This window comes from Hyla sarda, chromosome 1 (genome assembly GCF_029499605.1).
Source record: "Hyla sarda isolate aHylSar1 chromosome 1, aHylSar1.hap1, whole genome shotgun sequence".
NCBI lineage: Eukaryota > Metazoa > Chordata > Amphibia > Anura > Hylidae > Hyla > Hyla sarda.
Genome location: NC_079189.1, coordinates 281,084,358 through 281,110,004, shown reverse-complemented (window position 1 = coordinate 281,110,004; position 25,647 = coordinate 281,084,358). Strand labels below are relative to the sequence as shown.

At 43.6% G+C, this 25,647-nt stretch overlaps 1 protein-coding gene across 11 annotated transcripts in view; it reads right to left on the bottom strand.

The window, feature by feature from the left end:
- The window catches only part of LOC130368901 (protein mono-ADP-ribosyltransferase PARP14-like), a 380,920-nt gene that overhangs the window by 63,272 nt on the left and 292,001 nt on the right, over positions 1-25,647 (bottom strand). For all 11 annotated transcript variants that reach the window (XM_056573329.1, XM_056573349.1, XM_056573383.1 and 8 more), the window contains 2 exons: positions 24,415-24,563; positions 8,625-8,879 (listed from right to left, as the gene is read on the bottom strand). In XM_056573329.1, coding sequence (XP_056429304.1) covers positions 8,625-8,879; positions 24,415-24,563 — 404 coding nt within the window. The remainder of the gene's footprint in view (positions 1-8,624; positions 8,880-24,414; positions 24,564-25,647) is intronic.

Genomic DNA, 25,647 nt, shown 5'->3' with positions numbered 1-25,647 from the left:
CTACACCTACTGGGGGGCTTTAACTATGCTGCCTACACCTACTGTGGGGGTACCCTGCTGCCTACACTTACTGTGGGGGTACCCTGCTGCCTACACTTACTGTGGGGGGGGGGGAGACCCTGCTGCCTACACTTACTGTGGGGGGGACCCTGCTGCCTACACCTACTGTGGGGGGGACCCTGCTGCCTACACCTACTGTGGGGGGGACCCTGCTGCCTACACCTACTATGGGGGGACCCTGCTTTCTACACTCACTATGGGTAAACTCTACTGCCTATACCTACTATAGGGGAACTCTGCTGCCTGCACCCACTATGGGGCCACTCTGCTGCCTACACCTAATGTATCTACTATGTTCCTGCCTAGCTAATATGGGGACAAACTACCAAACTAATAGGAGGGCTACCTACTACCTATGTAGGGGTTTTTCATAATGCCCCTCTCAAAACTAGACTCTGGATCCGCCACTGGGTTGAAGGGGTGCTGGCTACTTACTCGACTAACTCCCTGGCTACCTAACTTTGTACCTGGATGCCTAACTACTTACTTACATACCTGGCAATCTAACTACCTTCATACCTGGCTGCCTAACTATGTACATACCTGGCATTCATACATGGCTGCCTAACTACCTAGCTGGCAACCTACCTACCTACCTGGCTACGTACCAACCTACATATCTGGCTTCTTGATCTACCTACCTAGTTAACAATTTACCTGGCTACCTACCTACCAGCCCTTTTTCTGTGCAGGACACCAAGGAGCGCATTATTACAGTTTGTGGGCTTATAGATGGAAAGACTGTGTAGAGTAGGGGGCGGCACTGAAAAAATGTTTAACATGTTTGTCCTGCAGATGTGAAGAGATCAAAATTGCTGTCTGATCCGGACGGAGAAGAAAAGTAAAGACAACGCCGATCAGAAAAGATGTAATTGTGAGTCCCTAGATGTAACTGTAATCACTTATATGTATACAGATCCTGTGCACAGGTGATATCTACCTCCATATGATCCTATATATAATCACTTATATTGTATACAGATCTCGGTACAGCTGGTATCTACCGCTATATGGTCCTGTATATAATCACTTCTATTGTACACAGATCCTGTATAGTATACTGCTCTGTGTATAGTGGTGTTTTTTCAGTACAGTATGGCGGTATTATCCAGTTATTGTGTGGTGGTATATAGTTACTCCTTATTAACAAAAGAAGAAGGTCCGGCATGTTAGGTGGTGGATAAAATAAGCTTTCCTTTATTCACAAATCTTGACACGATTCACATACAGAAAAAGGTCTACCTTTTTCTGTATGTGAATCGTGTCAAGATTTGTGAATAAAGGAAAGCTTATTTCATCCACCACCTAACGTGCCGGACCTTCTTCTTTTGTTGATTGGACTTTTGGCCGAGGGCGGTACCGGCCGGTCCCGGGCACAGGTGAGCTACCTGGATGTTCAGTGAGAGCGGACTCCACAGCCTCCAGTTACTCCTTATATACTGGTATTATTGGTCATGGAAAATTATTTTACCTAACTGTTTTAAGTTTTTCTTATACATAAAATGTGGTTTATTTTGTGTGTAGGGATGGTGAAGGGATTTGGGTAGAATAGGGGCCGAAGTTTGACCAGCAGCAGAGCATTGCAGGGGGCCCTTACTTTTTTTTTGGTCCGGGGGCCCTGAGTGTTGTCAGTCCGCCCCTGACTGTATACTTGAGTTTACAGGTATATTTCAGCATTTCAATGTCCCAAACTGAGTTAACCAGTGACTGATTTATACCAGCATATGCTATTTTAACAGAACTAAATAGCGAAGTGTGCAGCAAAAAGTAAAACGTGTGACGTTACATAGGGGCTATAAACCCAACAGCATGGTGCCTATTAGGCACCATTTCATAAAGCATATTTGAGCCATATTCCGCTGTACAGTGGTAGGTGACCATGGTAGTGACTTAGCTCTTACAGTATGTGATGTCCCAGTATATAGTCCCGTACAGTACTTAGGCCCTGTCAGGTTGAGTCCCTCTGTGTCCTAGGGGCTCTCCTGCAGCGTCTCCCACATAGTATTATTTATAAATGACCTTTTGAGGATCTATTAGTTAGTCACATGATAAGGTGATCACATGTTCAACTCACATGTTTGTTACCCAGAGAGAACCAGCTAACCAGGTGACCTGCAGCTTGACCTATGGGCTCCTTGCTCAGCCCCCCTTTATAATAGGGGAAGGTACTACAATCACTCTTAGATCCTGAGGTCAAGTTCAGTCCAGATGTCTCAGAGCCAATGTCCAGCACACCTGGAGTCCTCAAGCCTAACCTACAGCCACATGTCAGTAAGTCAAGTCATCTCTGCCTGCTGTCATTATCTTCAGTCAAGTCAAGTTTATTATAGTCAGCGTGGGTGTCCTAAAGTCCGTCAGTCACTGCAAGTCCCAGCAAGCTGCAAGGTCCCCTCCGTGTTACTGGCCCCCTCTCTGGGATCCTGGCCTAGCTGTAAAGACTGTACCATCTGTCTACCTCAGTAAAGCTACCGTTAACCCTGACCTGGCCTTGGACTCTAATTTGCCCTGCCTAACTAGGACTAGCTTAGCTACCTTTGGGTGGGCAAACCCCGCCCTGGTGTCACGAACATTTAGGGGTTAACACCATCTGCCGCAATGGCTACAACATCTGCCCCATATATGCACAATCATCATAGGTGTACTTAAGTAATGTCCATCACTAGGGGTACTGTGTAGCCTTATGAGTGCCTCTCATTTTCTTTTGCCCCTTTTTCTTAATATACAGGGCTGTATGAATTTTTTTTATACAGCCCCGTATACATATAGGTGCCTTATTTTTTGCACCGTGATCTGTAGTTTTTATTGGTACCATTTTTGTTATGATGGGACTTTTTAATTTTTTTTATTATTTTCTGATATATAAAGTAACCAAAAATCTGCAATTCTGGACAGTTTTTTGTTTTACATTTAGACCATTGACCATGCAGTTTAATCTCTTCAGGACGCAGGGCGTACATGTACGCCAGCTCCTCTGCTATGACGAGGGCTCACGGTCTGACCCCGTGTCCTAGCCGGGTGGTCCTAGCAGCTATCAGCCGCCAGGACCCGTGTCTAATCACTGATTGCAGTGATGCCCAGCATTAACCCCTTAGACGTGACAATCAAAGTTGATCACTGCGTCTAAAATGAAAGTGAGACCATTCCCGGCAGCTCAGTCGGGCTGTTTGGGACCGCCGCGGTGAAATCGCAGCGTCTCGAACAGCTGACAGGATAGGAGGAGGATCCCTACCTGCCTCCTCGCCATTCGATCGGTGATCTGCTGCTCGATGCCTGCTCAGCTGGCTGAAGTAGCAGAACGCCAATAACACTGATCAATGTTATGGCTTAGCATTGAACAGTGTATGCAATCAGAAGATTGCATGTAATAGACCCCTATGGGGGACTAAAAAAATGTTGTAAAAAAAAGTTAATAAATGTAAATTAACCCCTTCCATCCTAAAAGTTTAAATCACCCCCCTTTTCCCAAATTCCATAAAAAAATATGTAAACATAAAAAATAAACATATGTGGTATCGCCACATGTGTAAATGTCCAAACTATAAAAAATATAATGTTAATTAAACTGTATGGCCAATGGTGTATACGCAAAAAAATCCAAAGTCCAAATTTACATATTTTTGGGTCATTTTGTATACCCTAAAAATTTTTTAGAAAAAGCGATCAAAAAGTCCCATCAAAACAAAAATAATTCTGATAAAAACTACAGACCACAGCGCAAAAAATGAGCCCTCATATAGCCCTGTATGCAGAAAAAAAAAAAAGTCATAGGGGTCAGAACAGGACAATTTTAAACATACTAATTTTGGTGCATGTAGTTATACTTTTTTTTTTTAAGTAGAATAATAAAATAAAACCTACGTAAATTGGGTACCCTTGTAATTGTATGGACCTACAGACTAAACTTAAGGTGTCAATTTTACCGAAAAGTGCACTGGAAGCCGCTAAAAATTACAAAATGACATGATATTTTATTTATTTATTTTTTTATATTTTTCCCACAAATTTTTTTTGGGGGGTTTGCGCCATAGATTTTGTGGTGAAATGACTGTAGTAAAAGTAAAATTAGTAACACATAAACCTAGCCCTCATATAGGTCTGTAGGTGGAAAACTGAAAGCGTTATGATTTTAAGAAGGTGAGGAGGAAAAAACTAAAGTGCAAAAACGGAAAAACCCTGAGCCCTTAATGGGTTAAATAATGTTGTGATGTCCCAGTTCAGGAGATGGTCCTGTATTACCATTAGGCCCTGTCAGGTTGAGTCCCTCAGTGACCTGGGGGATCCCCTGCAAGGTCTCCTCCTGTTGGTTTTATAAATGTGTGTGTATCACTTTAATGCTTAGACATGATCCCTATGTATAGATAGTCTAGAGGACCTGTGGAAGGTCTCAAGGACCTGTGTGTAAGCTATCACGTTTTATGTTATGCAGTCACATGATTTGTTGTCACATGTTCTCTCAGAGAGCACCAGCTTAACCTATGACCCGTAGCTTGACCAATGGTCTTTAGTCCAGCCCCCCACTATATAAAGGGGCGGCCATTACAATTTCTCTCAGACGAGATTCCATCAGCTACTGAGCACAGCAACCACCAGAGATCTCAGTGCAAGTTATCAGCATCCGGAAGGCCACAAAGCTTCCATCTCTCCAGTAAGTCCTAAGTCTATGTCTGCTGTCACTGGAACTAGTCAAGTCCTGCACATAGTCAAGTCAAGTCTAATTACAAGTCAAGTTTATTACAAGTATATTGGTCCAGCAAGCTGCGAGGTCCTCTGGGTCCTGGCCACCTCTCTGGGAAATCTGGCCTTAGCTGTGAAGATAATTACACCGGTCTTCTACTCAGTAATGCCTCCGTTTGAACATAACTGGTTGTGGACTCTTGTTTCACTACTAGCAATTGGGATAGTGGAGAATCCGGGCGTGTGGTGTTCCGGAACCCGAAAACCACACTGGCGTCACAAACACTAGGGGTTAATACCATCTGATCCCACCAACCTACACCGCCACACCTGTGGTCCCGCCATTTTTCCATTCCATTTAATTTGCCTTTCATCAAGCAATATACTATGCATTTGGAAAATATTAAGACTCTTTCCATTTTTTACACTCTATGAAAATCTTAAAATAAAATTTGCAAATGTGATGTTCCAGTACAGATATAGTCCTGTACAGTACTTAGGCCCTGTCAGGTTGAGTCCCTCTGTGTCCTAGGGGCTATCCTGCAGTGTCTCCCCCATAGTTATAAGTATTATGTATACTGTTATATGTGTTATGTATAAAGGACCTTTTAAGGAACTTAGTTGTCACATGATAATGAGTTTGCATGATTTGTTTGTTACCCAGAGAGCACCAGCTAACCAGATGACCTGCAGCTTGACCTATGGGCTTCTGGCTCAGCCCCCCTTTATAAGAGGGGGAGCCATTACAATCTCTCTCTTATCACTCCTGCTGAGGTATAGTAAAGACCAGACGTCTCAGAGCTAGTGTCCAGCACATCTAGAGGCCTCAAGCCTACCTCCAGCCACATGCCAGTAAGTCAAGTCTTCTATGTCTGCTCTCACTACCTACAGTCAAGTCTATTATAGTCAGCGTGGCTGCCCTAAAGTCTGTCAAAGTCACTACAAGTCCCAGCAAGCTGCGAAGTCCTTCTGTGTTACTGGCCACATCTCTGGGATACTGACCTAGCTGTAAAGACTTTTTCCATCTGTCTACCTCAGTAAAGCTACCGTTAACCCTTACCTGGTCTTGGACTATTATTGACCTGCTTAACATTGGGATAGCGGTACTACCGTTTGGGTGGTTACTGGGAAAATCACGCCCTGGCGTCACGAACATTTAGGGGTTAATAACACCTTGCCCCTGGGCTACATCATCTGCCCCATCCACCTCACCTTTGCACCCTGAGACACCCTGTGGCTTCACCACACATATATTTTAAAATATTGGACATTTTACTATGATACTTTAAATTTAGCTTGGGATGGGGGGAGGGCTCCCATTTCTCTTGATTATCTGTTCTGCACCTTGATTGTAGTCACTTGTGGTAAATTCAGGTGGTTGATCATGATTTGAAAAGAAACACTCCTCTCTTTATAAGGTCTCAGAGATGGCAAAGGATATAAGAGCAGAAACTAATACATGGGGCAGACAAAGCTGCCTGTTGAGCTTCTAAACAGGTGGCGGCACAGATCTAGGGAAGCGTACAAAAAAAAATCTGTTGCCCTGAAAGTTAACAAGAGCTCAGTGGCCTCCATAATTCTTAAATTTAAGAAGGAACAACCAGGACTCTTTTAGAGCTGTCTGTTCCAAACTTATCAGGAGTTTGTAAGGCTTTGGTTACAGAAGTGACCAAGATCCAATGCCAACACGTCACTCCATGCACAGAAAGAGACGGGGCCCTACCCTGGAGATCGTGGTGGATCTCAGTGCTTGGACCTCCGCGATCAGGCACTTGTCCCCTATCCTGCGGAAAGGGATCAGTTTTAAAGTACTGGAGTCAAAGATGTCTGGAACAACCAGAACTCCACTTTGAGCTGGTCATCCCACCAAACTAAGGAATCGGGAGAGAAAGACCATGATAAAAGAGGGAATCAAAAACTCACTGGTCACTCTTGCTGAGCTCCACAGATCCTGTGTGCAGATGGAAGAAATTTCCAGAAGGTCAATCATCACTGAGACATTCTGCAATCTGGGTTTTATGGCAGAAAGAAACCTTTCCTCCCCAGACTGTGAGAAACAAGATTCGCTGATCTGATGAAACCAAGATTTTTTGGCCTCAATTTTAAGCATCACGTCTGAAAACAACCAGATACAGTACTGCTCCTGACCAGCGTCATCCTGTGGGAGTGTTCTTCAGTGGCTGGGGCAGAAGACTGGTTTGGGTTGCAGAAAAGCTAAATGGAGCAAAGTACAGATATACTTGAAAACCTGATTCAAAATGCTCTGATCCAGAGTGTCTGGGCAAAATATTAAACTTTTACAAAGACATTGGGGGAAAATTATCAAAACCTCCCCCAGAGGAAAAGTTGCTGAGTTGCCCATAGCAACCAATCAGCTCGCTTCTTTCAGTTTTAACAAGGTCTCTGTAAAATGAAAGAAGCAATCTGATTGGTTGTTATGGGCAACTTGGCAACTTTTCCTTTGCACAGGTTTTGATAAATCTCCCCCATTGACCCTAAGTACACAGCCAGACAACTCTGCAAAGTCCTTGAACACCTAGGGGGAAGGGGGTGGGTACGTCTAGGCCACCAGAGTTAAAAAGAGGGGATCCGACTGTGTCTGTAAGTGTACATCAGCCTGTATTGTATAGGGGCACCACCCTGACATACTTTTAAAGTTTATACGTTACAGCCTGTACTCTCTGCTGTGTGCCTACACTTAGACGGGAGGATGAGTCAGCACAGCCAGCAGCCAGGTGTTAGGCACTAGAAGCAGCCTGCTTCTCTAGTGCCTAAAGCCTGACTCCCCTGTAAATGTACATGAGTGATGCAGAGAGCACCAGCATGGAGACTTTATTCTGGCAGGGAATAAAGTCTGGAAGAGGGAACAGAGGGGTCTGGAGGGAACAGATGAGTCTTGAGGGTGGTGGGCAAAGGGGTCTGAATGGGGGCAGAATGGTCTGGAGGACAGATATCGGAAGGGGAGAACAAAGGGCAGGATCATATTCAGGGGCCGCAGTATGTGGCAGTATTATACTCAGGGGCCCCAGTATGTGGCAGTATTATTCTCAGGGGCCCCAGTATGTGGTAGTATTATATTCAGGGGCCACAGTATGTGGCAGTATTATTCTCAGGGGCCACAGTATGTGGTAGTATTATATTCAGGGGCCACAGTATGTGTCAGTATTATTCTCAGGGGCCACCGTGTGTGGCAGTATTATATTCAGGGGCCACAGTATGTGGCAGTATTATATTCAGGGGGCACAGTGTATTGCAGAATTATATTCAGGGGCAGAGTGTGAGGCAGTATTATGTATGACAGTATTATACTCGGGGCCACAGTGTACGGCAGTATTAGTGTTTAGAACTGTGAAAATCCTTTCCTAGTATAGAGGATGAGGATCTGCCTCAATAGGATTCTGCCTGTGTCCTATCAGTGCTGTGTTCACTTGTAAGGTCTATAGCAATGATAAGTGAAACAATAACTCCCAGCATACCTTTACCTGTGGTCAAGTCCTACTGGAAGCTGTAAGTTTACATGGTAAAAAGAAGGCGCCAACCTTACTTGGCAGTTGATATATTTAATTAATTAGAGTATAAATAATTTCCGCAGTGCACTATACCGCAGGCATGCAGCACACCTACTGTACTGTAACTGGTAGCTAGCAAATGTGCAAAACTTATTTATTTGTGTTTGTTCTCAATAAAAAGTGTTTTTTTTTCCCTCAAAACATTCCCTCCCTCACTTTTTTGTGGGGAGGGGGCTTGAGTTGTTTATGCCTACAGTCATTTGAGATGTAAATCTGACCACCACTAGGTGTATTCAACTGGCACCACAGTAATAAAATAAGATAACCTCCTGAAATAAATGAATATTATTAACAACATAACCATTAATATTGATATCTTACCTTTTCTGGGGAATCACAAGCATTACTCCATGAGCTACAATTGATGAAGATCACATATTTACAGTTCAAGGAATAGTTTGCTTCAGCAGTTGGTAATTCAACGCAACTTCCTGGTTGAAGTGCCTTTTTACTTTTTAACACAGTACTGAAAAGGTTAGAAAATGTATTTTCTGCTGTTGACTTTAAATCTTTGGTTATATTAAAAACATCTAAGTCTGGTTTACTTGCCAGCAGTGGAAACCCAAGAACATCAGCCTGTAAAGGAAATAAAACAAATCAGTATTACCATAAGTACAATTTCCTTTTCCTTTTAAAGCTCCAGTAAACTTGGTCCGCAGTATAAAATGCAGGAAATAGCCATGAGAAGACGGATGCACTGTGGTCATAAAGGGATGGACATCAGCAACAGCAATAATACTCTGGGAGGCTATGACATTTATATAATGCTCAATTGGTACTGAGGAGTACAAAGTGTGCCAAACAAATGTCCCCCACACCATTAGACCCCCACCATCAGTCTGGACCGTTGATACAAGGCAGGATGGATCTATGCGTGTTATTATTATGGTGTTATTTACGCCAAATTTTGACCTTGCCATCAGAATGTTGCAATTGGAATTGAGACTTATTGTCATCTCTAACCAGTCTTCCAATTATTCTCTGACATCAACAAGCCATTTTGGTTCACACAACTGCTTCTAACTGAATATTTTTTGGACCATTGTCTGTAAACCCTAGAGATGGCTGTTAAAATCCCAGTAGATCAACAGTCTCTGAAATACTCAGACCAGCCTGTCTGGCATCAATAACCAGGTCACATTTAAAGTCACTTAAATCCCCTTTCTTTACCATTCTGATGATCTTAACATACCATAAAATATAATAATGTTAGGAGTTGCGCCGCGCTAGACATGCTGTCCGTGGACGCACTTCTTCTCCTTTGCCCGGCACTGCCTGTACTGTCCGTGCTGCGATGCACACCACGCGATGCGATCGCATCCTGTCCTACACTCCTCACCTTCCTCTTTGTCACCGTTAGTTTCCTGCATGCCGGCGCATGCGTTCCCACCTCCTAGGGCACGCACGCACCGGCTATGTGAAATTTAAAGGGACAGTACATAATTAATTGGTTCTTGCTGCCCCATGACCCTATAAGTACAAGCACTTCTTATTGACCCTTGCTGGATCTATGTGCCTTATCAGCCTAAGAGAAATTGTTCAGTTTGTGTCTTGCCTTGCCATGTATCTGACTTTATTGCTACGTACCTGACCTTGCTCCTGTGCCGCCTGCCCTCTGACCTCTTGCTACGTGACCTGACCTTGCTACTGTGCCGCCTACCCTGACCTCCTGCCTGTCCTGACTACACCTTGCCTTATCCTTCCAGTACCACGTTTTAACCTCTGCCGCCAATGTGGACGAGTCGTATCAGGGGTAGCGACCTGGGTGCCGCCTGCCGCAGCAAGTCCATCCCGCTTTGCAGCGGGCTCTGGTGAAAAGCAGCGGCACCTTAGAGTCCGCTCCCTGGTACGGCCCATGTCATCATCCACACAGGTACAGCGGATCCACTTCACCTCAGCCGTAACAAATATTATCAATCTCTCATGGTGAAATCCATGAAAATTGCTGTTTTTATTTTTTTTATTTCTGTCCTATCCCATAACAAAAATGGTACCAAAGAAAAGTAAAAGTCAACAAAATTCCACTCCTCCAACTCCAATGATAGAAAACTAAAAAGGATAGATTACATTTATTCTGTGTTCCTTCTAAAATTCTGGAGTATTCCTTCTCATATACCTCAAACTAACAGTTTTGATGTATGCCAATTAGAGATGAGCGAGCTTACAGTAAATTCGATTCGTCACAAACTTCTCGGCTCGGCAGTTGATGACTTTTCCTGCTTAACTTAGTTCAGCCTTCAGGTGCTCCGGTGGTCTGGAAAAGGTGGCTACAGTCCTAGGAAAGAATCTCCTAGGACTGTATCCACCTTTTCCAGCCCACCGGAGCACCTGAAAGCTGAACTAATTTATACATGAAAAGTCATCAACTGCCGAGCCGAGAAGTTCGTGACGAATCTCTAATGCCAATGCAAAAAAATTATATCATATAGTATATTTTTCTGTGAGTAATTAGTCAAATATGGAGTGAACATAGCCTTATTATTTCAATGATGAAAAAACATTGCTTGGCCAATAAGGCACAAAGTAGGCTAGTCGCCAAGCAATAAAGAATAGACAACGTAGAGATACTGTTGTATTCACATATCCAAATGTATATTCACTGTATTCAAATGGCTGTATTCCCATGTATGCATGCTGTCGGGGACATATTCAAAGACTTGTGTATTTAGTGCAGTTTTATTAGCGCCACAAACAAAGCTATTTGTGCCAGATTTTTCAGATGGTGCCTGGAGTTTTGAAAATCTGGTGCATGTTTGTCTGGCATTGAAAACCTGTGGAAAAAACACCATTTGACTGGTTTACAGCCAATAACTACTATGAAGTGAAAAAAGTTGACAGAATAATCACAAAGCAACAAGGTTGATGTCTCAATGCCCTCACATATCGCAGAGGTGGAATTAAACAGTTTAATTCTATGCTGTAGCAATATTGATTGCTGTAATTTGCACTATGCTTATTCCTGCCAAGAAAGCCTGTATAGTCAGCGCACTAATCTGATGCCAGGGAGTCCATGCATGCTGGGAGCTGTATAGACTTGTGCACAAGAAAATTTTTCGTTTTGTTTTTTCTTTTTCGGTTTTCGGTTTAGATTTTTCGGATACATTTGGTATTCGGGTACATTTGGGTAAATCTTTTTATTCTTTTTTGGACTTTATCGATCCTAAAAAATTATGGAGATACCTTTTTTATTAAAATTTTGTAGGGTACCATAAAAAAAAATAATAATAAAAAAGATACAGTAGTGTAAAATTGTATCTAACGAAATGTATCTTTTTGATTATGAAATGTTTATTAATTTTTAAACAGGGATCAATTCATGTGAGCGAGTAAAGCACTAAAAATGTAGCCGACAATAATAAAAATTTAGTGTGTGCGTGTTTTTCACTTTTTTTTATTTTTTTTAAATTTTTTAGGTAGTACTACACACTGTTCCATGATGGGAGTAGTAGTTACCTGTACTAATTAACAGATCGCCGGGTCCCTTGCGATCCTCTTGTATAATGTATAGATGCGGCGGCCGCTCTTCTATGGTGCCCTGCACTGACGTATATATACACATATTCATATTTCCCGCAGAGAGCTGTGATTGGTCAGATGGTTCCAGCCAATCACAGCTCTCTGTGAGAAATAGGAATATGTGTAAATATACGGCGTGCAGGGGACCATAGGAGAGCGGCCGCCGCATCTATACATTATACAGAAGGATCACAGCGAGTGTCAGGAGTGATACCCGCAGTGATCTTTCCTTAACTACAAGCACTACTACTCCCAACATGGAGTACACTCTGCTCCATGCTGGGAGCTGTAGTACCAGCATTAACCTCCCTGGCGGTATGATTATATCTCCAAATTTTTACCAAAAGTGGTACAATTTTTTGCATTGAAATTTCACATCTCCCCCCGCTCATTTCACATCTCCCCCCATCACATTCCCCCTCCCTTGTCACATTCCCCCCCCCCCCTCCATATCACATTCCGCTCCCCCTTGTAGCCTTTGGCTGTTCGGGCATGCTGAGAGTTGTAGTTTTGCAACAGCTGGAGGCCCCCTGGTAGGGAAACACTGACTTTAAAGGGGTATTCCGCCCCTTGACATCTTATCCCCTATCCAAAGGATAGGGGATAAGATGTCAGATCGCTGCGGTCCCGCTGCTGAGGAGCCCTGGGATCCCCGCTGCGGCACCGCGCTATCATTACAGCACAGAGCGAGTTCGCTCTGTGCGTAATGACGGGCGATACGGGGGACGGAGCAGCGTGACGTCATGGCGCCGCCCCTCGTGACATCACGGCCCGTCCCCTTAATGCAAGTCTATGGGAGGGGGCGTGACGACCGCCATGCCCCCTCCCATAGACTTGTATTGAAAGGGGCGGGCCGTGACATCACGAGGGGCGGAGCCATGACGTAACGATGCTCCAGCCCCTGTACCGCCCATCATTACGTGCAGAGCGAACTCGCTCTGTGCTGTAATGATAGCGTGGTGCCGCAGCGGGGATCCCATGGGTCCCCAGAAGCGGGACCGCGGCGATCTGACATCTTATCCCCTATCCTTTCGATAGGGGATAAGATGTCTAGGGGCGGCATACCCCTTAAAGTATTTTGTCTTTACCTGCTCGGGCCGGCCCCCACCACGGGAGCAGACCCGAGCAAATAATCGCATGTTTTCCCGAGGGCTGTATCGCTATATCGCAGAAAGCAAAATAACAATAACAATGGTCCTCGCCCACCCTGGTAACGTCAGGCTGTTGCTGTTTGGTTGCTATTGTGCGGGGAATGAAAATACGGGGAACCCTATACGTTTATTAAATTTTTTTTTATTTAAATACATTTTTTTAAAAACGCATAGGGTTCCCTGTATTTTCATTCTCAGCACAATACCAACCAAACAGCAACAGCCTGACGTTACCAGGGTGGGGGAGGACAATTGTTACTTGCCCTCCCCAGCCTAAATAACGCCAGCCTGTTACCGCCTAGGCCCAGGAGCGCCATTTTTGATGCTCTGGGCCTGTTGGTCCCAGCTCTTCCCGGCACCCCTGTGGCGGTGGGTACCGGGGTAATAATTGGGGGTTAACGCTAGCTGTTTTTGGGGCTAACGCTAAGCCCTGGCTTAGTAATGGATTCCGTCAATAAGATCGGCTTCCACTACTAAGCCTGAAAATTCAATTTTAAAAAAACACAACACATTGGAAAAATTATTTTATTTTGAAAAACACTCCCCCACAGCCCTCGTTAACCATTTTATTAAAAGAAAAAATATATGAATCCGTCGTAATCCATCGAATCCGCCGTAATCCTCTGCATACACGGATCTGAAACGAGAAGAAAATAAAACACAAAAAATTGGTTATCACATTTTTGGCACTGTCCACTGAGGAGAGCACCCATGATGCAATGTCTACCCAAACAGGGGGCCACCAATTGGTGCAAAACTACAACTCCCAGCATGCCCAGACAGCCTTGGGCTGTCTGGGCATGCTGGGAGTTGTAGTTTAGCAACAGCTGGAGTCTGCCTGTCTGGGTAAACACTGGCAGAAGGGTCTGTTCCCATAATCCAAAACGCACAATGTGAACAGAGCTTCAGACTAGCTTGAATCCTCTATGTAGCTCCGCCCCTAATGATGTCATCACTAGGGGCGGAGCTACACAGACCTGCTCGAGGGAAGTAAGCGGACTTCGTCTTCTGTATACACTATATATATAGTGTATACCGCCCAAAGGGTTAACCTACACTGTCCAGCAGTGTAAGTTAACTCTTTCCTTGCTGGGCTTGCGCATAGCGCACAGCTCAGCAAGGGGTTAAGTGAGCCAGCAATGTGTATACTGTATACACATTGCAGGCTCACTGTAAGTTCTTGCTGGGCAGTAGGTACACAATGTATACCTACGGCTCAGCGTCAGCTGTTCTCCCGGCTTTGTAGCCTTGAGAACAGCTGATCCCTACATTCACATCAGGAGGATCGCAGCGGGTGTAAGGAGGAGTGACATCCGCTGGGATCTGTCCCTTACTGCAGATACTACTACTCCCAACATGAAGCACACTCTGCACACTCTGCTCCATGCTGGGAGCTGTAGTACCTGCATTAATAGATGTATCCCAGCGAGGGTAACTTCTGACACCCGCTGCAATCTGTCTATGAATGCAGGTACTACAGCTCCCAGCATGGAGCAGAGTGAACTCCATGTTGGGAGTAGTAGTGCTTGTAGTTAAGAAAAGATCACTGAGGGTATCACTCCTGACACCCGCTGTGATGCTCTTGTATAATGTATGGATGCGGTGGCCGCTCTCCTATGGTCCCCTGCACGGCCGTATATATACACATATTCCTATTTCTCACAGAGAGCTGTGATTGGCTGGAACCATCTGGCCAATCACAGCTCTCTGCGGGAAATATGAATAGGTGTATATATAAGTCAGTGCAGGGGACTATAGAAGAGCGGCAGCCGCACCTATACATTATACAAGAGGATCGCAAGGGACCCCGGCGATCTGTCAATTAGTACAGGTAACTACTACTCCCATCATGGAACAGTGTGTTCCATGCTGGGAGTAGTAGTACTACCCTAAAAAAAAATAAAAAAAAAATACAAAGTGAAAAACACGCACACACTACATTTTTATTATTGGCGGCTACATTTTTTTGTTCTTTATCCGCTCACATAAATTGATCCCTGTTTAAAAATTAATAAACATTTCATAATAAAAAAGATACATTTCGTTAGATACAATTTTTTCCATCACTACTGTATCTTTTTTATTATTTTTATTTTTATTAGAATGAATTCTTTACGTTCGTTTAGGGATAAGGAATGCATTCGTTATTTACCGCATGCATTCGGTAAATAACGAATGCATTCGTTATTTTGCTATTCATATTATCGTGGCTATTCGGGAATGTTCAAAATATGTTTTCGTGCATTCGGATTGGTCCGAATGCCCGAAAACGGTAACATTCGGTAAATTAGACATTCGTGCCGAAACTAATTGCACATGTCTAGAGCTGTAGTTCTGCAACATCTGGCCCTTCAGGTGTTGCAGAACTACAACTCCCAGCATGCCTGGGCATGCTGGGAGTTAAAGATTTGCAACATTGGGAGGGCCACAGTTTGGAGACCACTGACAGACGGTACATGCTGGGGGTTGTAATTTCGTAACAACTGGAGGCACACCTGTGGGGAAACATTGAGTTAGTCTGTTACCTAACGCAGTGTTTCCCCACCAGTTTGCCTTCAGCTGTAGCAAAACTCCAACTCCAACAACAACACTGTGTAGGTGCATGCTGGGAGTTTGGCTGGAGGTTTGCACGCAAAAATTCAAAGTACATGCACATGATTGAGTTTACAGCGAGTTTCCCGCTCTGAGCGGGAAACACGCTGAAAACCCAACCATGCGCATGTACACTAAAAACACTACACTACACTTACACAAAATAAAGAGTAAAACACTACATATACACACCCTTACACAGTTACTGGGTGCAGATGAACTGATTGAGAGGCTTGGGAGGGTAAGATACATCACAACACTTGACCTTACAAAGGGTTATTGGCAGATACCGTTATCTGAGGAGGCTAGAAGACTGCATTTTCCACTCCAGGAGGCCTGTTCCAGTATGTTGTGATGCCATTTGGGTTACATGAGGCCCCTGCTACATTTCAGAGGCTGATGAATTTGATCTTGAGACCACATCGTGATTATGCCGCTGCTTACCTGGATGATATGGTAATTTTTTTGTCTGACTGGAAAAGTCACCTCTGTAAGGTACAGGCCGTGTTAGACTCAATCACTTATGCGGACCTAACCATAAACCCTTAGAAATGTGCAGTGGGTCTGAAGGAAGCATAATACCTGGGTTATATTATTGGTAGAGGGCTGATTAAACCCCAGATCAATAAGACTGAGGCCATGCAAAACTGGCCTAGGCCATTAGCAAAGAAACAGGTGAAGGCCTTCCTTGGCATTACCAGGTACTACAGTTGATGCGTGTCCAACTTTGCCTCAATTGCAACACCGTTGACAGACATAATGAAGGGGGGTAAGCCAGTAATGGTGAAGTGGACCCCAGAGGCAGAAAAGGCTTTTCAGAGACTAAAGTCTGCCCTGTGTGAACAGCCAGTGCTGTGGGTAGAAAATTTGTGTTGGTGACAGATCATGCTCCTCTGACCTGGATGAAACAAAATAAGGAACAAAATGCAAGAGTGACCAGATGGTTTCTCTCCTTACAAAATTTCAGTTTTAAAGTGGAGCATAGACCAAGGAATACAAGGGAATGTGCATGCATTCTCCAGGGTGTACATGGTTAATAAAAATGGCCAGACCACTGGTCTGGAGAAGAGGGGGGTGTATGTGGTAAAATGTATGGGAAAGTGGTGGATGGGGTGTATATCTCGCCTGCTTTCTTCAGCCAGGCATGGGAGGGGAAATCCAGGAGGATACATGCTGCTTTAAGCAGAGCATAGTCTGCTAGGGCTCTTTTATTTAAGTTACATAGGCTGGATTTCCTGGACTGGAGGACAGGTTGGCAGAGATCCACTCCATACCCCTAGTCCACTATGTTTTTTCTCTACTCCCAGGTGTTCTCACATGAGGCTTCCTATATTCATTCTGTGGCGGCCACTGTGTGTGGGTAGACGTACCTTGTTAACTTCGTGATGCCAGGGCACTTTTTATCCGATCCGCGGTCCAAAGGTGGGAGGCAGTCTTCCTCGGCCAGACACGATGAGCCAATATACACACCAATGTCAGGTTACGGTTAACTGCTTTTACTGAGCATGGGAAGTTGGTATAATGCAAACAGCTTGCCTTAGAGTTTAGCGTACCCCTTACAAACTTTGTTGCAGTTCTTAGACTTGTGGTGCTTTTCACCGGACGGAATTGTAGAATTTGAGGTTCTGGTAGCTAGGGTCCTTCTAAGGCACTCTAAACTATTCTGCAGAGGCATGAATCTTCCCCGAGAGTGACACTTCTAGGATGACCAGTAGTAAACTGAAGTAGGCCTCTGCTTTGGACACATAACACAGCACACCTGAGCTTAGCTGTTGCTCAGGAGCACACACTAGGGTGAATTACCATGAACTAGACACTAGAGTGAACGACTAACTCCCCCCTGTACCTCACTATACAGAGGGGACTTTTAGAGTCTCATTGGCTCACATGGGGTTTTCTGCTCACATACTTAAAGGCACAGTAATGCATTAAACTTACATACATGGAACACAAAATTAATTTCAGAAGATATATATTATAATATAAGAATATATTATTCTTATATTATAATATTCACATAATTGCTATACTAAAGAACTTTAGTGAGCCCAACACTATATGCTGCCAGGCTGCCCGAGTTCGTCCTCAACCACGGGAAAGCCACTTGTGCTGGGACACCACAATTACTGGGGAGGGAATGAGATGAGGAGCAGCTACAGCCAGCATTTCAGCTTAAAACCCACCAGGGTTGAGCCTTTCCCTATGAACAACTTATTTTGCTTGGTGCCAGTCATTAGGCGTAACATAGTAACATAGTTCATAAGGTTGAAAAAAGACCAGAGTCCATCAAGTTCAACCTATAACCCTAATGAGTCCCTACTGAGTTGAGTTGATCCAGAGGAAGGCAAAAAACCCTCATACTAGAGGTAAAAATTCCTTGCCCTTCTGCTCCATGGTAGGTTTCTGTACTCAGTGAGCTAGCGTGTAGTGGGATAGTAAGGTATCTTGATGTTTAATTAGAGACAGACAGGCTTAGTTTCTTTAGTTTTTTTTGTTTTCACTGTGCTTTGTGCCCAAACCATTTAAATCCTCTTGGATTTTTGAAACCCGCTGCCTGTGCGAATGTGTGAATATTGTCATCCCTGACCCCACCTTGTGAGCTGTTCCCTACAATATATATATATATATATATATATATATATACACACACACACACACACTGTCATGGCCGTAAATGTTGGCACCCCTGAAATTTTTCAAGAAAATGAAGTATTTCTCACAGAAAAAGGCTGCAGTGACACATGATTTGCTATACACACGTTTATTCACTTTGTGTATATGGGAACGAAACAAAAAATGGGAGGAAAAAAAGCTAATTAGACATAATGTCACACCAAACTCCAAAAATGGGCTGGACAAAATTATTGGCACCCTTTCAAAATTGTGGATAAATAAGATTGTTTCAATCATGTTATGCTCTTTTAAACTCACATGGGGCAAGTAACAGGTGTGGGCAATATAAAAATCACACCTGAAAGTAGATAAAAAGGAGAGAAGTTCACGTAGTCTTTGTGTTGTGTGTCTGTGTGTGCCACACTAAGCATGGACAACAGAAAGAGGAGAGTACTGTCTAATGACTTGAGAACCAAAATTGTGGAAAAATTTCAACAATCTCAAGGTTACAAGTCCATCTCCAGAGATCTAGATTTGCCTTTGTCCACTGTGCGCAAAATTATCAAGAAGTTTGCAACCCATGGCACTGTAGCTAATCTCCCTGGGCATGGAAGGAAAAGAAAAAATTTATGAAAGGTGTCAACGCAGGATAGCCTGGATTGTGGATAAGCAGCCCCAAACAAGTTCCAAAGATATTCAAGCTGTCCTGCAGGCTCATGGAGCATCAGTGTCAGCACGAACTATCCATCATCATTTAAATGAAATGAAACGCTATGGCAGGAGACCCAGGAGGACCCCACTACTGACACAGAGACATAAAAAAGCAAGACTACATTTTGCCAAAATGAACTTGAGTAAGCCAAAATCCTTCTGGGAAAATGTATTGTGGACAGATGAGACCAAGATAGATAGATTTGGTAAAGCACATCTTTCTACTGTTAATGAAAATGGAATGAGGCCTACAAAGAAAAGAACACCGTACCTACAGTGAAATATGGTGGAGGTTAAATGATGTTTTGGGGTTGTTTTGCTGCCTCTGGCACTGGGTGCCTTGAATGTGTGCAAGTCATCATGAAATCTAAGAATTACCAACGGATTTTGGGTCGCACTGTACAGCCCAGTGTTAAAAATCTGGGTTTGCGTCCGAGGTCTTCCAGCAGGAAAATGACCCCAAACATACATCAAAAAGCACCCAGAAATTGATGGCAACAAAGCGCTGGAGAGTTATGAAGTGGCCAGCAATGAGTCCAGATCTAAATCCCATTGACCTGTGGCGAAATCTTAAAATTGCTGTTGGGAAAAGTCGCCTTTCCAATAAGAGAGACCTGGAGCAGTTTGCAAAGGAAGAGTGGTCCAACATTCCGGCTGAGAGGTGTAAGAAGCTTATTGATGGCTATCGGACTGATTTCAGTTATTTTTTTCCAAAGGGTGTGCAACCAAATATTAGGTTAAGGGTGCCAATAATTTTGTCCAGACCATTTTTGGAGTTTGGTGTGACATTATGTCCAATTTGCTTTATTCCTCCTTTTTTTTTTTTTTGTTTAGTTTCAATACACACAAAGGGAATAAACATGTGTATAGCAAAACATGTGTTACTGCAAACCTTTTCTGTGAGAAATTCTTCATTTTCTTGAAAAAGTTCAGGGGTGCCAACATTACGGCCATGACTGCATGAGTGTGTATACCAATATTTAAATAAAGATCAATGTATAACACAAATGGTGTGACAAAGTTACATTACATACACACTGTCATGTATGGACGTCACATAGGGCAGGGAAGAGTGAGCCTTAAGGTGACCCTGAACCTCTTTTCCTGCCTACTTGCACAGCCACCCTTAAATGGTGACTCTACAACTGGGCAGTAGTCCATACACTAACTAAAGCTCCGGGGCATCATGGTCAAAACTATTTACAAGAATTGTACAAGGTTGAAGACACACAAGTCACACAGGGATTCAATGTAGAATCAGGGAAACATTGCAGCAGGTATGTAGCATATAGATAACAGCCTAGAAACCAGAGCAAGATAAACAGCAGATATGATGAACAAGAAAGGATAACTAGAAATTTAACAGGGAGACAAAACCAGGAATGCAGGGGATGGGCAAGTAAACTGAGGTCAGACACTGTAAAAAAGGGATGCATAAGAACCAATAAATATAAAGACCCACAGATTTGAACATGGAGCAAGATCAGGATGCGCAGAACTAATTTACACTAGAAACAAGAACCAATCTGACTTCTATAGTAGGGGCAAAGCGAGGTTCAGGAATCAAATTTAACCATAGGAGTGACAGGATAAACTACATAACCCAAACTCTGAGGGAATGCAAAATACAAATAGACTCCAAGTTAGCGGCACACAACTATGTGGGACAGGACCTAACCTTGGAGGAATACTCAAAATTCAAACAAATCTAAAGATAGGGCTCCAGAAGGCTGAAGCTTAGAAATATAACCCACTAGCTACTGATTGGTCAAAGCCTGTAACTCTTACATGACCAAGGAGAAGAATATACAGACTGATCACCATCTAGTAGAAAGTACAAAAATTGTGATGGCACGAAACTACAAACTCAGGCTTTAAGAAAACATAAAAAGCATAGTGCAAATAGTAACAAGCCATTAAAATGCAGTGCATACCATCAATATCACATTTGCCATAGAACAAAAGGAGCACCAGCCCCTACATATGTTTTGGTATCACTAAAGGAAAACCCATGTTCTTGCCAGATTATACTGAAACATATGTAGTGGCTGGTGCACCCGTGGTTCTGTGGCAAACATGATATTGATGGTATGCACTGCAATTTAATGGTTTATTGCAATTTGCAGTATGCAATTTATGCTCTCTTAAAGTCTGAGTTTGTCGTTTAGTGTAATCGCAATTTTTGTACTTCCTAACTCAGTGTTTCTCAACCTTTTTGGGCTCAGGGAACCCTTCGGGAAAAAAAATGTTTTCATGGGGAACCCCTACCGTAATGCAATGTACAACATCAATTTATCTGTGGGTATGTAGATTACAGAGCTGCTTTATACAGCAACTCACACGTGACGTCTTATAAAATCAGTGTTGTTTCCTTCTCTTCTCCATCTTGTCCATGCCGTCAATTTCTACAAGCCACAATACTTCACTGTTAAACATGCAAAACAAACCTATTAGGCTCCGCACTTTACCAGCATCAGCCTCCAGATTCCCCTTTTAGAAGTGAGGAAGAATACAGGGGTGTGTAGGTGTAAAGGGGTAACAGAGGGGTGCAGAAAGGTGTACATGGGTGATAGAGTAGTGTTGGGGGTGTAGATGAGTGTACATGGGTGACGGGGGTGTACAGGGGTGACAGAGGGTACAGGGTGACAGATGGTTGTAGAAGAGTGTATAGATGACAGGGGCATAGGGGGTGACAGAGGGGTGTACATGGGTGACAGAGGAGTGTAGAGGAGTGTACACGGGTGACAGAGGGGTGTAGAGGAGTGTACATGGGTGACAGAGGGGTGTAGAGGAGTGTACATGGGTGACAGAGGAGTGTACATGGGTGACAGGAGGTGTAGAGGAGTGTACATGGGTGACAGAGGGTTGTAGAGGAGTGTACATGGGGGACAAAGGGTTGTAGAGGAGTTTACATGGGTGACAGGGGTGTAGAGGAGTGTACATGGGTGGCAGAGGGGTGTAGAGGAGTGTACATGGGTGACATAGGTGTACAGGAATGACAGAGGGTATAGGGTGACAGATGGTTGTAGAAGAGTGTATGGGAGACGGAGGCATAGGCGGTGACAGAGGGGTTTACATGGGTGACAGAGAGGTGTACATGGGTGACAGGGGTGTACATGGGTGTCAGAGGGGTGTAGAGGAGTGTACATGGGTGACAGAGGAGTGTACATGGGTGACAGAGGAGTGTGCATGGGTGACAGAGGAGTGTACATGGGTGACAGGAGGTGTAGAGGAGTGTACATGGGTGACAGAGGGTTGTAGAGGAGTGTACATGGGGGACAAAGGGTTGTAGAGGAGTTTACAAGGGTGACAGGGGTGTAGAGGAGTGTACATGGGTGGCAGAGGGGTGTAGAGGAGTGTACATGGGTGACATAGGTGTACAGGAATGACAGAGGGTATAGGGTGACAGATGGTTGTAGAAGAGTGTATGGGAGACGGAGGCATAGGCGGTGACAGAGGGGTTTACATGGGTGACAGAGAAGTGTACATGGGTGACAGGGGTGTACATGGGTGTCAGAGGGGTGTAGAGGAGTGTACATGGGTGACAGAGGAGTGTACATGGGTGACAGAGGAGTGTGCATGGGTGACAGAGGAGTGTAGAGGCATGTACATGGGTGACAGAGAGGTGTTGGGGTGTAGAGGAGTGTACATGGGTGACAGAGGGGTGTAGGAGAGTGTACATGGGTGACAGGGGGTGTAGGGGTTAAAGAGGGGTGGACAGGAGTGACAAGGTGGTAACAGAGGGGTTGACAGGGGTAACAAGGTGGTAACAGAGGGGTGGACACAGGGGTGACAAAGGGATGGAGGGGTGAATAGTGTGGGTTGAACAATGGTGATAGGGGTAGATTGGGGGGTGGTCAGAGGGGTGGTGAACATGGGTGACAGGGGACATGGATGACAGAAAGGGGACAAGCGTGAAAGGGGTTAACAGAGGGGTGAACAGGGTTAACAAAGGGGTGGTGAACATGGGTGACAGGGGCGGACAAGGTGGACATGGATGACAGGAAAGTGGACAGGGGGTGACAAAGGGGTGACAAAGGAGGGTGACAGAGGGGAGAGGGTGCAGTACCTTAATTAAGCTGAGCTGAGCCGTCCTTCTGCGGGGGGCTGGGTAACATCATGCAGGCCGGCCGGGTAACATCAGGCAGGCCGGCAGGGTAACGCGACGCTCAGGCCAGGGCGGGAGATTTAAAAAATAAAAAATAAAACAATGTGCCTGTTGGAGCCCGCGGAACCCCCAGCAGTTCTTAACAGTACCCCAAGGTTCCGGGGAAACCCAATTGGGAATGGATGTCCTAACTAATAGATGGTGTGTATGTAATTTAACCTTGTCACGCCTTCTGTGTTATACATTATTTGATATCTGTATGAGGTAATATTGGCCAGGAATACCATGTGAGCTCCTCTTTCAGTTGCTGTGTTTATTATTTTAATGTAATTGTAAGATTTAAACATGTGTTTGAATTATTAAAAATTGTATTTTGCATACTACAGTAGTCCCATGTGCATTTTTCTTGTAGATTTTTTCCCCCTATTTGAAATTACATAATTTATGACAGAGAAACAAAATTGGTTAACATTATAGCCAGCATCCATATAATATCTCAGTATAGGAATGGCCTTTTTTTTAGATTGTTGGGGACAAGTTTGATTTGATTTGAAGGGGTGCCAGAAGTTAAACACCCACCAATCAGATTTTTTCTTAGTACAGCCCTTCACAGGCAGTTCAGTACTTTTTTGTAAGCCTTTAAGGACACAGCCAAGTGGAAAAGAAATGTAATGTAGCAACTTTGATTAAAACAATACCCATGTTCAAGTTTACATGTTCAAGAAAATGACTATGCTTAAAATTACCCTATTTTGACCCCTATAAAATTCTTATTTTTCCATATAAGTGACTGTATCAGAGCTAATTTTTTGCAGAACATGGCGATATCAAATATATTTATTTTTTACTTGTAAAATGGAAAAAGGTGGATGATTTTAATTTTTATTGAGGGAGGGGCTTGTACATTTTTAAAAAACTTTTTTTTTCCTTTTTACATATTTTAAGTCTGCACAAGACTATTTATTGCAATCTTTTGCATTGGATAGCACTGATCAGTACAATCGTCAATCTACTTGTATGGTATAAATAATCAAATCAATCCCCTTTCCCATTTTTCAAATAAAATAGTATAGTCTTAAAAAAAACAAAAAAAAACTCAGCACATATTTGGTATTGCACATTTGGAAATGTCTGAACCCAAATACAAGAATTACTCATTTTTGGCAACATCACATTCCTAAAAAGTAAATGGAATGAAATAAAAAGCAATACAAGCTATGGTACCAATAACAATTACAGATAACGGTGCAAAAAAAGCCACATACAGCTCGGAACACATTACTAATGAGTGTGTGTATGTATACTGCTATAGGTATGTATACTGTCCATGTAATAGTACGGCAGCTTGTCTTAGAAGAGAATCAACACACACGTCTCAGAGAACCCCCTTGAAAAGTATGAACTCCCCTGTCCACTTTACCTTTTGGTGTTCAAGATTTCCATATTTCACAATTATTCGAAGAGGAGGACTGGAAGTACATGCACGTAGCGATAGAGACTCAAGTATGGCTTGTTGTGTATCCAAGTTATCTTCAGGCAATGTCATCCCATGTACTTCATCATTAGCACCTGTTGTAAGAGGAAAGTATTTATAAACAGCAAAATCAGAGCTTATTGAATATCTAGGAAAGGGAAAAAGAGTAAATTCAACTTTATAATATTTGAGGCTCTATAGGTGGATGAAAAGAGGGCTAAAAAATTAGGACCATGACAGGAATATTGATAGGAGTAATATAGTTTATTCATCAGGGACCTGTATAATACCACTTGGGCAGCAAGAAATTCACTGGTTTATACTGGTATTTTCTGCCCCAACTTTATTCTGTATACTAGCTGAGTCTGCACTGCTCGGTTTTTCCTACCTAATCCTTGTGTTGGAGGAAAAGCAACATAGGAGAAAATACTTGTCCTCATATCCCTTTCCTCATATCCCATCCTCATATCACTCATATCCCTTTCCTCACATGCCATCCTTTTATCCTGTCCTCATATCCCATCCTCATATCCCGTCCTCATATCCCATCTTCATATCCCATCCTCATATCCCTTTCCTCACATCCCTTTCCTCACATGCCGTCCTTATATCCTGTCCTCATATCCCATCCTCATATCCCATCCTCCTATCCTAACCTCATATCCTGTCTCACATCCCGTCCTCACATCCAGACCTCACATGCCATCCTCACATCCCATCCTTATACCCAGTCCTCATATCCTGTCCTCATATCCCATAATCATATCCCATCCTCATCTCCTGCCCTCATATCCTGTCCTCATATGTCATCCTCATATCCCATCATTATATCCCGAACTCATATCCCGTCATCATATCCCATCCTCATATCCCATTCTCACATCCCGATCTCACATTCTGTCCTCCCATCCCGTCCTCACATCCCATTCTCATATCCTTACCTCATATCCTGCCTCATATCCCATCCCCATATCCTAACCTCATATCCTGCCTCATATCCCATCCTCACATTCCGACCTCACATCCCATCCTCATCAACCACCCTCATATCCTGTCTCATATATCCCATTATTATATCCCAAACTCATATCCCGTCATCATATCCCATCCTCATATCCTGACCTCATATCCCATTCTCATCTCCTGCTCTCATATCCTGTCCTCATATCCGATCCTCAT